General features: G+C 39.8%; 1 protein-coding gene across 1 annotated transcript in view; it reads left to right on the top strand.

Moving 5' to 3' along the window:
• Positions 1-12193, top strand: part of CAMK4 (calcium/calmodulin-dependent protein kinase IV) — a 103663-nt gene that overhangs the window by 15606 nt on the left and 75864 nt on the right. Inside the window, exons 3-4 of the mRNA XM_009328731.1 lie at positions 9091-9153; positions 9794-9876. Coding sequence (XP_009327006.1) covers positions 9091-9153; positions 9794-9876 — 146 coding nt within the window. The remainder of the gene's footprint in view (positions 1-9090; positions 9154-9793; positions 9877-12193) is intronic.

The raw sequence follows: 12193 nt of genomic DNA, 5'->3' as shown, positions 1-12193 counted from the left end.
AAAAACAGTCCTGTAAATTCTAATGTTATTTGTTGACACATAGCGCTAACAAGAAACTCAGCTCGCAGCTTCTAATCTATGAAGTGAGCTCTCTAAGTCAGTTATAACACCTTGCTTTCACATGTCTGCCTACCTCCCTTAACCATCGCACCATCTCTGCGTGCTTCTGTGTCCTTTTCTAACTATATAAAATATTTTTCATTTTCAGTCCCTGAAAAGTTTCTGCAAGGGGTTCCTTCCCTGCTTTCCTTTAAGGACCTACTGGTTTTCTGTGTTATTCAGATTATAAAGTATATAATCTGTAAATTTTAAGCAGGTTTGGGGCATGGGGTCATTTATATAGTTCCTGTAACTGTAGAGTTACATGTTCTATATACTTTCAAGCAATGCTGAAGTGACTTCAGGACCCCTCATAATCAGTGTTCGGGGCTGACCTACCAGAAGAATTGTCTAGTATCAGGAGATTACAAGTCTCCTAGTAGAGGTGTCGTTTAAGCAGCAGGTCCAGAGATTCAGGGTGGTTCGTGCAAGACTTAATCTGCACCTGACATTGTCAAGATTTCATCCCACCTGAAATATTTTGAACAAAATAGTCTCATTTGATCATCAGACTCACAACTAGGCCTTCCCCAATCATCATCTATGTTATTGCTTACAAAATGGAGTGGTAGAGCATATAGTTGATTGTCATGGTTTAACCCCAGCCAGCAGCTCAGCCCCACACAGCTGCTTGCTCACTGCCCCCAGTGGGATGGGGGAGAGAATTAGAAGGGTAACAGTGAGAAAACTTGTGGGCTGAGATAAAGACAGTTTAATAGGTAAATGTGCAAGCGAAGCAAAACAAGTAATCCTTTCACTCCTTCCCATCAGCAGGCAGGTGTTCAGCAACCTCCAGGAAAGCAGGGCTCCATCACACGATAACGGTTACTTGGGAAGACAAACGCCATCACTCCGAATGTTCCCCCTTCCTCCTTCTTCCCCCAACTTTTATTGTTGAGCATGGTGTTACATGGTATGGGATATCCCTGTGGTCAGGGATGCCCCAGCTGTGTCCCCTCCCAACTTCTTGTGCCCCCCCAGCCTACTGCTGGTGAGGTGGTGTGAGAAGCAGAAAAGGCCTTGACTCTGTGTAAGCACTGCTCAGCAGTAACAAAAACATCCCTGTGTTATCAACACTGTTTTCAGCACAAATGCAAAACATAGCCCCATACAAGTAACTATGAAGAAAATTAACTCTATCCCAGCCAAAACTGGTACATTGATCACATGGAATAATTTGGTATCTGTGATAGAGATTAGAATATTAACGGTAGCCCTGATGCATCAAACCTTCATTGGGTAACAGTGAAGGTCCACATGGATCTGTAAGTGTGAGTTAATTCAGAGGAAGATGGGTACACTAGCTTACTTTTTATGTGCAATTTCTTAAATTGCAGCAAGCATTGCACTTGCCTAATAATATAAGTAGACATAATGTATTCCAGATCTTCATCATGCTGCTGAGGACTCCTAAGAACTTCAGGTAGCTTTAAGATAAAATGTTGTACAGGATGTTAGGAAATGTCCTATCACCTAATACCTCTCAACTTCTAAGGGACTACTGTTACGTGGCCATTTATTTATTCAGAGGGATGGTGTGAATGTGAAGCCTTTTACAGAAGCCAGGTGTCTAAAACTGGTTACATCACTTATAATAAAAGCTGGATTAAAAAATTTTCACTGAGAAGAAAGGAAATTTTTGGATTTGTAACTGTATAGGTGAAAAGCAAGAATGGGTGCGAAAATGGTAAGTACAATTTCCTAAATAATCCTATAAACACGACTATTTTTAACTAAAAAAAAATGTACTTACCTTTTGATTTACACATTGTTCTTGCATCTTAAAAGTGTCCTCCCCCACCCAGCTTTGGGAACAGTAGCAATGGCAGTAACACACTATAAATTGTGAATAGCTGAAATGAGCAGTTTGTGAATACCTAATAGCCTGAAATTTGTTTGCATAAACTGTTTGACAATTATCAAACATATTTGCAGAAATCTGTGTATAAATGAGTCAGGAACAGAAATAACAACCAAATTAGATAGTTAGACCACAGCATATAATAAGGCCTGTTCTAATGAACATATAATTTGCTTTGAACTCAGACATAAAATGTATTATTGCAAATGACCAGTGTTGTGCAAGCTATAAGTGCCTCTGGACCCATCCTTCACCCTCTGGTCATGCCACCAAGTTAATATGGGTGAGCAATAGAATGCATTCACAAAGGCTTGTGTGTCTTTGGAGAACGTTACCAGCACTTGGTCAGCTTTACCACTGAAATCCTGTATTACAAGATGCAGGGCCTGTTAATCAGATATGTCAGCATGTGATTTACTGTGCTGTAGTCTATACAATCCCACAAATCATCTCTACCCATCTGATGGTTTGCCTGCAAATGTACTGTGCTTTTTGAGAAACAGAAGTGTTGCTTCTTTGATGGAACTGTTTGTATTTAACAGATTAACAGTACTATCATATGCAGATAGTGCACTTCTCTCTCATTTTTTAAAAGCATATGCTTGTACAAGTCCAGCTATTCTGTATTTGCAGCCAGCAGGTTTGCATGTACAAGCAGACTTTTAGGCACCTAACAGGATAAATGCAAGCGCATTGATGTAACTTGCAGTACTTCCATGCAATTGTGTTCAGTCTGAAGAATACGCATCAGTTGAAGGATTATAGCCACAAATTGGAATTGTGGACATGTGCACAGAAAATAGTTGCTCTAATAATGAATACTCTGTTTTCTTTGCATTAATAATATGAGTTTACTTATGGAGGCTCAAAATAAAAATTCTCAATAACCTACAGAGTGAAAACTCCCTGCTGAGTTTATGGAAGATACTGCAGGGCTGTGCAATTACTGCTCTGCTTTATTGTATCGTTTGATGTGTTCTTCGGGGACCTGATGTTCAGCTTGAATGGAGATAGAGCCGGAATAGCCTGCCAAGCTTAAAATACAAAAAACATTATTTTGAACCATTTAAAAGAAAAAAAAAAGATAATATTAGCCCACTAGGAGTACAAAGGTTGCTCCCATACAAAGAGAGCGCTGCTGACCTTGCTGGGAAGGTCAAGCAGTGTCCCAGCAAGAAGAGCCCCTAAAACATAAGAGGAATTCTTTACTTGAGAAACTCTTATTTTCATTCAAAAAAAAAAGGTCATGCAAAGAATCAAATCACCTGAAGCAGGTGTTAAATAAGTGCTCTAGTTGGAACAAAGAAGTATCCTTTCATTCAGAAGGGTCAGCTTTTTTAATTCTGCTTTTACAGGTTACTGCCATGCTCATTACTGAATTGCACCAAAGTAACTCAGAGAGATAGACTGGGTCACATATATAGCATCTATTTTCATTTGTTTTGGGATTCTTCCGTCATACCACTTTTTGTATCCCCCAAGATACTTTATCACTTATGGTGAAGACTGACATCCGTATCTTGCATTGATTCATAGACCAGCTCAGATGCATGATTTCAGTGGTACTACCCAGCTTTATACAGATGAAAAAGCACATTCAGAAGTCTTCTTTAGAGTGTTTTAATCTTCAAGTCTTGACTGAAAGACTTTCTGAGAAGATATTCTATGTATGAGCTGAGCAGAAACTGGAATTCCTGTTACCCAGGACAGTATGAAATTAAAAAGCAAACCCGAAAACTGTATAGAAAATAAGTACTTTGAATCTTCTTCTTGTGAAGAATCATTTAAATTCAAGCTTTAAATTCAAGCTCATTTCTTTTTTTTCTTGAAACCTTTCAAGAGAACCTGGGTAACCCAGCAGCCCTGTGTGTAGTTGTGACAATTGGGAACAGACCTTTTAGACTACCAGGGAATTGGTAGCTCTGCTTGTGGGTAGTCTATGTCTGTATAGGTTTTAATATTTCAGCTTAACTCTGAGAAGACAAAATAATGGCAAAGTTATAAATGGTAATTAGCAATTGACTCCATAAAATACAGAAAGGGTTAGGCTGCAAAGCAGTTACTTTAGCTGAGACAAACATAAAAATTATTTCTTGGAAGCACTTTTAACAAGAGTGTGGAGGCAAGCCAATAATGATTTGCAGCATGCTCCCTGTAAGTGCAGAGAAATACATCCTCAGAGCCTGACCTGCTGGTTCAATAAAGCATTCATTGCTCAAATTAGAGGTGTTCATGTGAGTCAGTAAGTGGGATATTAAATACGAGCTGTGCAGAGCTGGGGTGAACAGCCTCTCTGAGGTGGGCAGTGCTGTAAATCTCCTTGAGAGCCATTTGCATTGGCTGCTTCATACCACTTGCCTGGGCCCAGCATTGTCACTCAACCGGCGTGGTGGTCACATCTGGCCAGATGTGCCCCTCCATGTCCACAGCGCCCTGGTGAAGGAAGGCAGCAAAGGCTGGACTTGCAGGATGAAGAATGTGCTCTGCTTCTTGCTCTCTATGAAGTTTGAGGGGTCTGTACATCTGTTGGCCACCTGTTTTCAGGATGGCATACCATATTGCAAGGCAGCAGCTGGATTAATCTGTTTACAGTGACAGTTCATTTTCTCTTCTTCCATTTAGTTCAGATAGAAGCAACAGTTTTACATCTCAGGGTTTGTAGCGTCACTCCACCTCACCATCTCAGGGCACAGAAACATGGAAAAATCTCAGCTTTCATTAAGCATTTTTCCAGCCCTTTCCATTGTCAAAATAGTCTGAAATTTATAAATCAGAAGTAGACTGATTATAGACCTAGTGCTACTTCACTGCATGACCAGTATCAAATGTCAAAGACACAGTGTTTGTAGACACATATCTATAAAATAGATAAATGCCTAATTCTAGAGAAGTGAAATAACTGGAGAGACAAAATACTAGGAATCATCCAGGAATAATTACCTTTTATGTAAATGCTTTAATATAAATTAAAGGGGTGGATAATTTCATTCACCGACACTTGCAAATGCTGTCCTAACTTCCTGGGCCTCGATTGTGTGAAATACTCTGTTAATGCTGTTAATCCTATGTCTGTCTGTCAGTCTGTGAACAGGACGTATGATTGCAGTTTTGAATGCACACAGCATGCTACCATTTGTCTAGTGATCTCGGGTAACACTGCAAAGCCATGCGTCCGGCTGCAGTACAGATGGACGTTTCAGTTCAGTGCATCTTGAACTGCCTCTTGCTCCCAAGTTCGGGTCACTGGATCTTTGCTGCTGCAGGTACTTTAGTTAGATTAAAGCCAGCATGCAGATGCTTGCTTGTGCTGCAGTCACAGCTCCTGGTTTGCTTACTGAAGCATGAAGCGTACTGTGGAGCACTGCAAGCCACAGCACAAGGCAGGACTGTATCGCAGCTACAAGCAGTTCTTGCAGATTTGCTGCATTTTAGCGCTTCATGTGGATGTCTCCACAGGTGAGCTGTGGAAGCATATAGATGTGGGTTTTAATAATTACAGGCCATCTAGCAACTTTTTTTGATTTTTTTGGTTTATGGGCGGTGAAATCTTCATGCCTAGGGTCAGTGGTGAAGAACGTATAAATAACCATTTCAGGATTACCTGGCAAATGACTTCTCAAATTGACATGGATGTACCGCAGCAGAATGCTGCTTCATAAGCCTATCACAGCAAATGCCTCTTGATTGCTTGCAATTTGAAGTTTGCAAACAGAAAATACAGCTCAGTAAAATCGCACCAGTGTTAAAATCACTCAACCAGTCATTCGCATGACCTGGTACAGAATTAGTGTAAGTTTTTCACACAGAGGAAAGTAATCTTTTAAGTAGAAATCAAATTACACTAATGAGTTTAGTATAAAATATTCTAAAATGAACTACATTCTCTAGTCCGTATAGCATAGATTAAAAGCAAAGGATAAAGGAAGCTTGTAGAAGGAGAAACGCTAAACTAGTGGAACCAGGAAACAGCTGAAAGTTAACATTTGATTGTTTTTTCTCTTCACAAACAGACCGGTTCTGCTGACCTTATTATTCTTGACTGATATACTCACAAAGGTCTCACTGACGCGCCTGTGAGTAATTTAAGGAAAGCTCAGATAAACTGTTACATATTGTACTGCATATTTAAATTGCATCTAAAGAGGAGGATACAAAAATAAACAGTTTTGCAGCCTCATTTTGGTCAGTTATTGCATCTACACAAATCAGACCACTGTATTTGATCTAGCCAAGCACACTTAATTTGCCCAAACATTTGTGGTAATAGGATATTTTGGTTAAATTATCCAAGTTTTAAAATTTGTTACTCTAGCAACATACACGATAGAGTGAAATGCCTGACTGTCATCCTATCAAAAAATTTCTGTCAGGAATATAAGTAGTTGAATTGCTGTTACTCCTGCCCGAACTAAAAATAGGCCAAGGTTGGCCCTGATATAAGTTAAGTACATTTTGTTGGAAGGAGCTGAAACAAGATAAGTATTGATACAGCTCTATACTTATGTAGGAGAAGGTAAGAAAATAAAAGTGATAGAACAGGCTGTCTGTAATAAAAAGCCATGACTACATATGCTGCTGCTTTTACTCTAGGATGGTTCATATCACTTATATGCACACTTCTGTTGTAAAATCTATCCCGATAGCCATTTTCCAGGATGCTTATAAATATGTAACACTCCTAAGTGTTTCTCTGTGGCGTATTTGCCATTGCATCTTAGCATCTTGAATTTTTAGGTACCTTTTCCTCATACCACCACCTGAGGAAGTATTATGAAAGTCTGCTGTTCGTTGCCAGGTCAGGAACTGGATCACACAGGGACTTGCTTACGGTTGCAGAGTAAATGTCTAGGAAAGCAAAGACCTGAAACCAAGTCTCAGTTCACTTTTTCACTTAATTTGTTGCCACCTGCAAGATGAGAGAAGGCCTCTATAGTTTCTCAGTTGTAACTACTCAGTGCCAAAAGGAAGCATCTTTAGAGTTTGGGCAGCCTCTTCCATGCTTGTTGCCAGGCATGTTTGATGTGCAACCATTTTCAAAACTGCAGAAAACAAACTGTAGGTTGTTCAGTTTGTAGTGGTGCCTTTGGATAAGGTAAATTGCTCAGTCTAAACAGTTCTCCTGGGGAAATGACTGTCCATGCAATATTGTACATCAATTTTTCTGATCCTGTCTGAGGTGCAAAGCATATGAAAACAGTCCAGACATGTATTACTCTCTGAATCATCAAGAGCCACTTGCTTCCCAGCAGTGAGCTTTGGAGCCCCTGGCTGTACGTTTGCACTCACAAAAGTAACCCAGAGTTGAATAATGGCACTGATGCCAAGGGTATGTTGAAACCAAGTAAGAACACAGGCTGGTGCTCACAGCATTTTAGGAAGACTGCAGGACACCATTCTTCAAACCTGCTGCTCAGTAGTTATGTAGCAGGCAAGAGCAAAGAAACACTTGCATTCAGAGTAGAAAGCAATAAAGTTTATAAAGCCTGTGATGGTTGCAGAGCTTAAAGGGTCCTGTGTTTGATCCCAGAGCAGGCGTTTATCTGTGAAGATTTAGTTATTGACCATGTTCTTTACCTCCAGTTCGGTGTTCAGGTAATGGAATATTTCATTCCTCTCTGATTTTTGCTTTTTGCTGGTTCTCACGTGCACTGAATCTGTTCAAAGTTGTTTTTTCTTTCTTTCATTTTGCTTTCTGGCAGAGCCACTAAAAGAGGTTAAATGTCAATGAGTTTCAAGAAATCCCTAAGGGCTCTAGTTCTGCACTGTCAGAGCACTGTGGCATTACTAACCTGGAATCATTCCTGATTGACACAAGGGGAGAATCAAATTCTGCCTATCTTGTAGTTCTGAATGTGACTGATACTTGGATTTTGTTGTTGCTGGAAAAAATAAAATACTGAGAAGTACATCTCTTCCTTCAGATGATAAAAAAAAGGGGGATTGTTTAAGCATGTGTCTTCCTCACTAAGAATTTGAAGGTAGTTTTATGTCCCTTTTAAAGGTTTATGTATTACGACTGTTCATTTCCCATATGATGTAAAAAAAAACAAACCCAAAACCAAAACATGTATTGATGAAAAGCCTCCACTAAAAAAAACCCACACAACTCTCCCTCAAAATGTCCTGCTTGACATCAGCTGTGTCATCAATTTGGAAACAGGTAGTGACTTAACCTGCTGACTCTCATTCATTTTGTAACCCCTGAGATGAAGAGTGCTGTAGGAGAAAGATGTTTATAATTGCCATCATTGTAGGATTTCTCTAGGGTTTGTGAGAATATTTGCAAACCAGATAGTTTCTTCATAAATGTATTAATTACCTTAGCAACATAAAAGAATGCATAATTTGCTTACGAGCATTTTCCTTTCTTGCTTGCTTAAGCATTCAAGTTCCAGGAGAGCTGCAGTTGTCTTTCCTGAGTAAAATACTCGCTAGGTCTGCATTTCTTGTGCAAAATGACCGATGTCACCCAACAGGACATAGGTTGTGCCTGGATTGTTAAAGACTGCAATTTGAGAAGGGAGGGAAAGGGAAGGGCTAAGCCTCTCAGAGGTTTAACCAAACAGATAGTCTTTTGCATCAATATACCGTTCTGTTAGATATATCTGAAGCGAGTTGAAGTTGAACCTTACACCCTGTCTGTGGCTGGGGGGGTTTGACCTTTGCGTCAGTTTTTTGTTCTAAGCAGTATGTTACACTGCTTTGATGTGCACGTTGTACGTGCAGAAATCTTTTTCCAGTACAGCTGATGAACAGTGTGTCAAAAGGAAGCTATCCTGGCATAAACTGAACCAACGTAAGTAGCGACAGACAAGGGCAGAACTTGATTAAAAAAAGGAATTTTTAGCACCTTTTTCAGATGCCTTTCCTACATTCTACTTCTTGTGTGACTTACATGTACATTTGTAATCATTTTGCTAGATGCAGATGTTTTTCAGTTATATTATCTGTCTCGTGTTAAAGGAAGATTACTCCTTACAGCATATTTGACTTGTGTGTCTCACATCAACTTATTCTCCTAGAAGATCTAGAAATGCTGTTCATACATACTTTCCTGTGATGCAGCTAGAAGTTTCTATGGTGAACATAGAAATAAATTTTTCACTTTTTCCCTCCCCACTTTTAACCAGGTAGACAAGAAAATTGTCCGCACAGAAATTGGAGTTCTTCTTCGCCTTTCTCATCCAAACATTGTAAGTTTAGCTTTACTCTTTCACTCCACGTTTGTTTCTTTGTATTTTTAAAATTCTTTCTGTTCCTGAGATATTACTGTTGTGATTCACCTATACAGACTTGGGAGAGTCCTGGATTAAAGCTTTGGGTTCTCCTCATGAGTGCATTAGCAGCTCGTTATGGAAGACTGCTGAATTATACTTACACCTTAAAAAAAATTATTGATGTTTTGTCAGAGTTGAGTGAGAAACTATGCAAAAGAAGTTCTGTAAATGAAAGGGGAAGTTGGTGTTGTCAGTCCTTGGAGGGTTGGGAAGGTCTTACATTCAGTTACTCTGACAGACTGGCAGGCAGGTGTTGACAAGCACTAACGGAAGCAGCTTCTTAAACTCCTGTGTTACATGGAGGTTGCTGAGGTATGAGGAGTGTGAAAATAGCAAAAAAAAAGGAATGTAAAGGAGATAAAACTAGCAAAAAAAAGGGAGGTGGGAGAGAACATGCACAATAACTTGTTCAACTGCAAGGTAAATGATGCACCAACTTCAGTTGGTACCATCCTCTGCTTTATTGACTGTGGTTGGTTTCCTGCTGTTGGCCCTGTGATATGCTCAGCAAGAAGACAAATAAGTGCAATGAATCCTTTTTGTTATATTTTACCAGATAAAACTGAAGGAGATATTTGAGACCCCTACAGAAATCAGTCTTGTTCTGGAATTGGTCACAGGTGGAGAACTATTTGATAGGTAAGTTTACCTGTACGCACCTTGCTTGGTACCTTCGCCAAGGATGTTACAGTCCAGATTTCTTCTCTGCACATAATCCTTGTGTTAGTAATTACTGGAATTATTTAATCAGCATATGGTTTATTCACATGAGTAAATATCTGGAGGAATTGGCTTAAAAATGAGTTTGAAAATGTGATTATCAAGAGATTTTTTTGGAAAGGATACGTAAGTTGAAAATTAAGGAAGTTGTCAGTAAATTCTGAAGAGCACACACTATTGAAGGAAGGTGCTCAGCAGGTGCATAGCATAAGAGTGTGCTAGAGCAGACAAAAGGCAGGAAAAAGTGGCAAAATCACATTGACAGGTCATCATAAAATATGGTAGGTGCCAATCAGCCTGCCAGAAGGGTAGTGTTATGTCAGATAAAAATTTGGTAAGCAGAGTAACAAGAAAGAAATTCTCTTCCATATTCATTGTATTTATAAAACCTATGTTTTTGTTACGAAGGTTCCGCAAGACAACTATTGAATTCTGAAGATATTGCTCATAAGGCTGCACATGCTTTTGTGTAGGTGCATATGCAGAAAGCGAAATAATTCTACAACAGTGTTGGGGCGGTATTTTTCTGGTAGGGATTTGTTTTTTTAGAGCAAGAGACGATACAAAAAGCATTTGATACTTGCTTGAGTAAATCAATTAATTTACTGGCGTTGGTGATTTCCAATTCATGTAAGGACAGGTTATTTGATCTTCCTTCTTCTGTAATTAAAGTTTAGTATTTTAGAGGACTGTTATTCAAATACACATCAAAGACTCAGTCTGAAAGTATCTTTGACTTGAGAAAACAAAAGCATACTTTTTTTTTGGTACCACGGTCATAGCTACAACCTTGAGATTAACTATTTCTGAACAATAACAACAAAAGCAACTCCTGTAACATCTTTCGTTCAACAGAAGAAAGGTGCTTACTCTCTCAATACTCAGCCAAAGCAATCAGGAGAAACATGCTGCAAGTTAAACAGCCAGCGAGCGCCCAGTCCTGAGCTAGAGAGGACCCTGCACAAGATGCCTTACCTTTCACATAGCCCTTTATATATCCATGTGGTTTCAGACTGGGTGGTTTTCAGGAAGGCTGGATACTCTACAGGAGTCTTTGATGAGAAGAGTTTGGAAAAGGAAAACACAAATATGCCAGTGAAATGGTTGGTTCCTGAGCAGCAACCACCTGTGTGGTAGAAGGACTGGTGGTAAAAGACTCCATGGGATCCAGGATGGGGAATTGCATTATCTGATGGAACCAGGATTTAATATTATGACATTTTCAACATTCTGTAATCTTTACTCAGCAATGTTTATGGGATTTGAGCTCTCAGATTGATCTTTCCCAAAAATTGTATGCTTAATTCAGTAGTTTGGCTAGGACAAGCTTGCTGGCATTGCCTGACGAGAAGCAAAGCCGTGTAGTCACTTACTAGAATTGCGATGCCCCCTTGTGATGCTGCGAATGAGCTCTAATACTATGGAGGTCGTCTGAATTCAGCATCCTCCTTTTCTCCATATACAACAGAACGGGAAACTTTGGCAATACAGTCATCTCTGATCTGTGATTTGGAAAAAAAAACAACCAGTAAAACAAAAAACATAAAAGCTATTTTCAGCTGTTAAGCTAGCAATAGGAGTATTACTTCACTCTTCAACCTTAAACCAAAATAATTTAATAGAAATATGGAGCCAAGATGTTTTGCACTAGTCACTCCAATCAAGCATTAGCTGTCCCTTTCCTCTCTTTCAGCCGGGCTGAAGGATTAACACTTGCATTGCACTATACAATGGCTGCCCTTTGAGTTTTAGTGAGGGTAAATTTAGCTTTCTGCCTTAGGGCAGACTTCTCCTCTCATGCTTAATCCTTTCAATCCATACATCTTTTTATCATGCATGAAGGAAATGTCCTGACTTACAGAGAGGTTTTTTTGTACTTGCATGACTCCCATCCCAGAGGAAGCAAACGACCCCGGAAAATCTTCTGCTGGGCAGTGGGGTTGCGTTGGATGTGGAGGGAGAGCTGTGGGACGTCCACCCTAAGGTTGTCCTCAAGACAAGACCCTGTACAGAGAGCGTGTGGACAAGTAGGACCCCGACATGGCCAGGGACCACCCCAAGGATTTGGAGTTCCTTATGTGCTTTGTGCACAGCTATGTGACTTTGTAAACCACTGTCCGTACACAGGCAGCAAAGCAACTTTTGTACTCTGGAGGATTTACTCTTATGCCTCTTTCAAATCAGCTGTCAGCAAATGATACGACTAGATCTGTTACACAAACACATCTGCTCTCAT

Source organism: Pygoscelis adeliae, unplaced genomic scaffold (assembly GCF_000699105.1).
Source record: "Pygoscelis adeliae isolate BGI_AS28 unplaced genomic scaffold, ASM69910v1 Scaffold16, whole genome shotgun sequence".
NCBI lineage: Eukaryota > Metazoa > Chordata > Aves > Sphenisciformes > Spheniscidae > Pygoscelis > Pygoscelis adeliae.
This window is presented reverse-complemented; position numbering and strand designations above follow the sequence as displayed.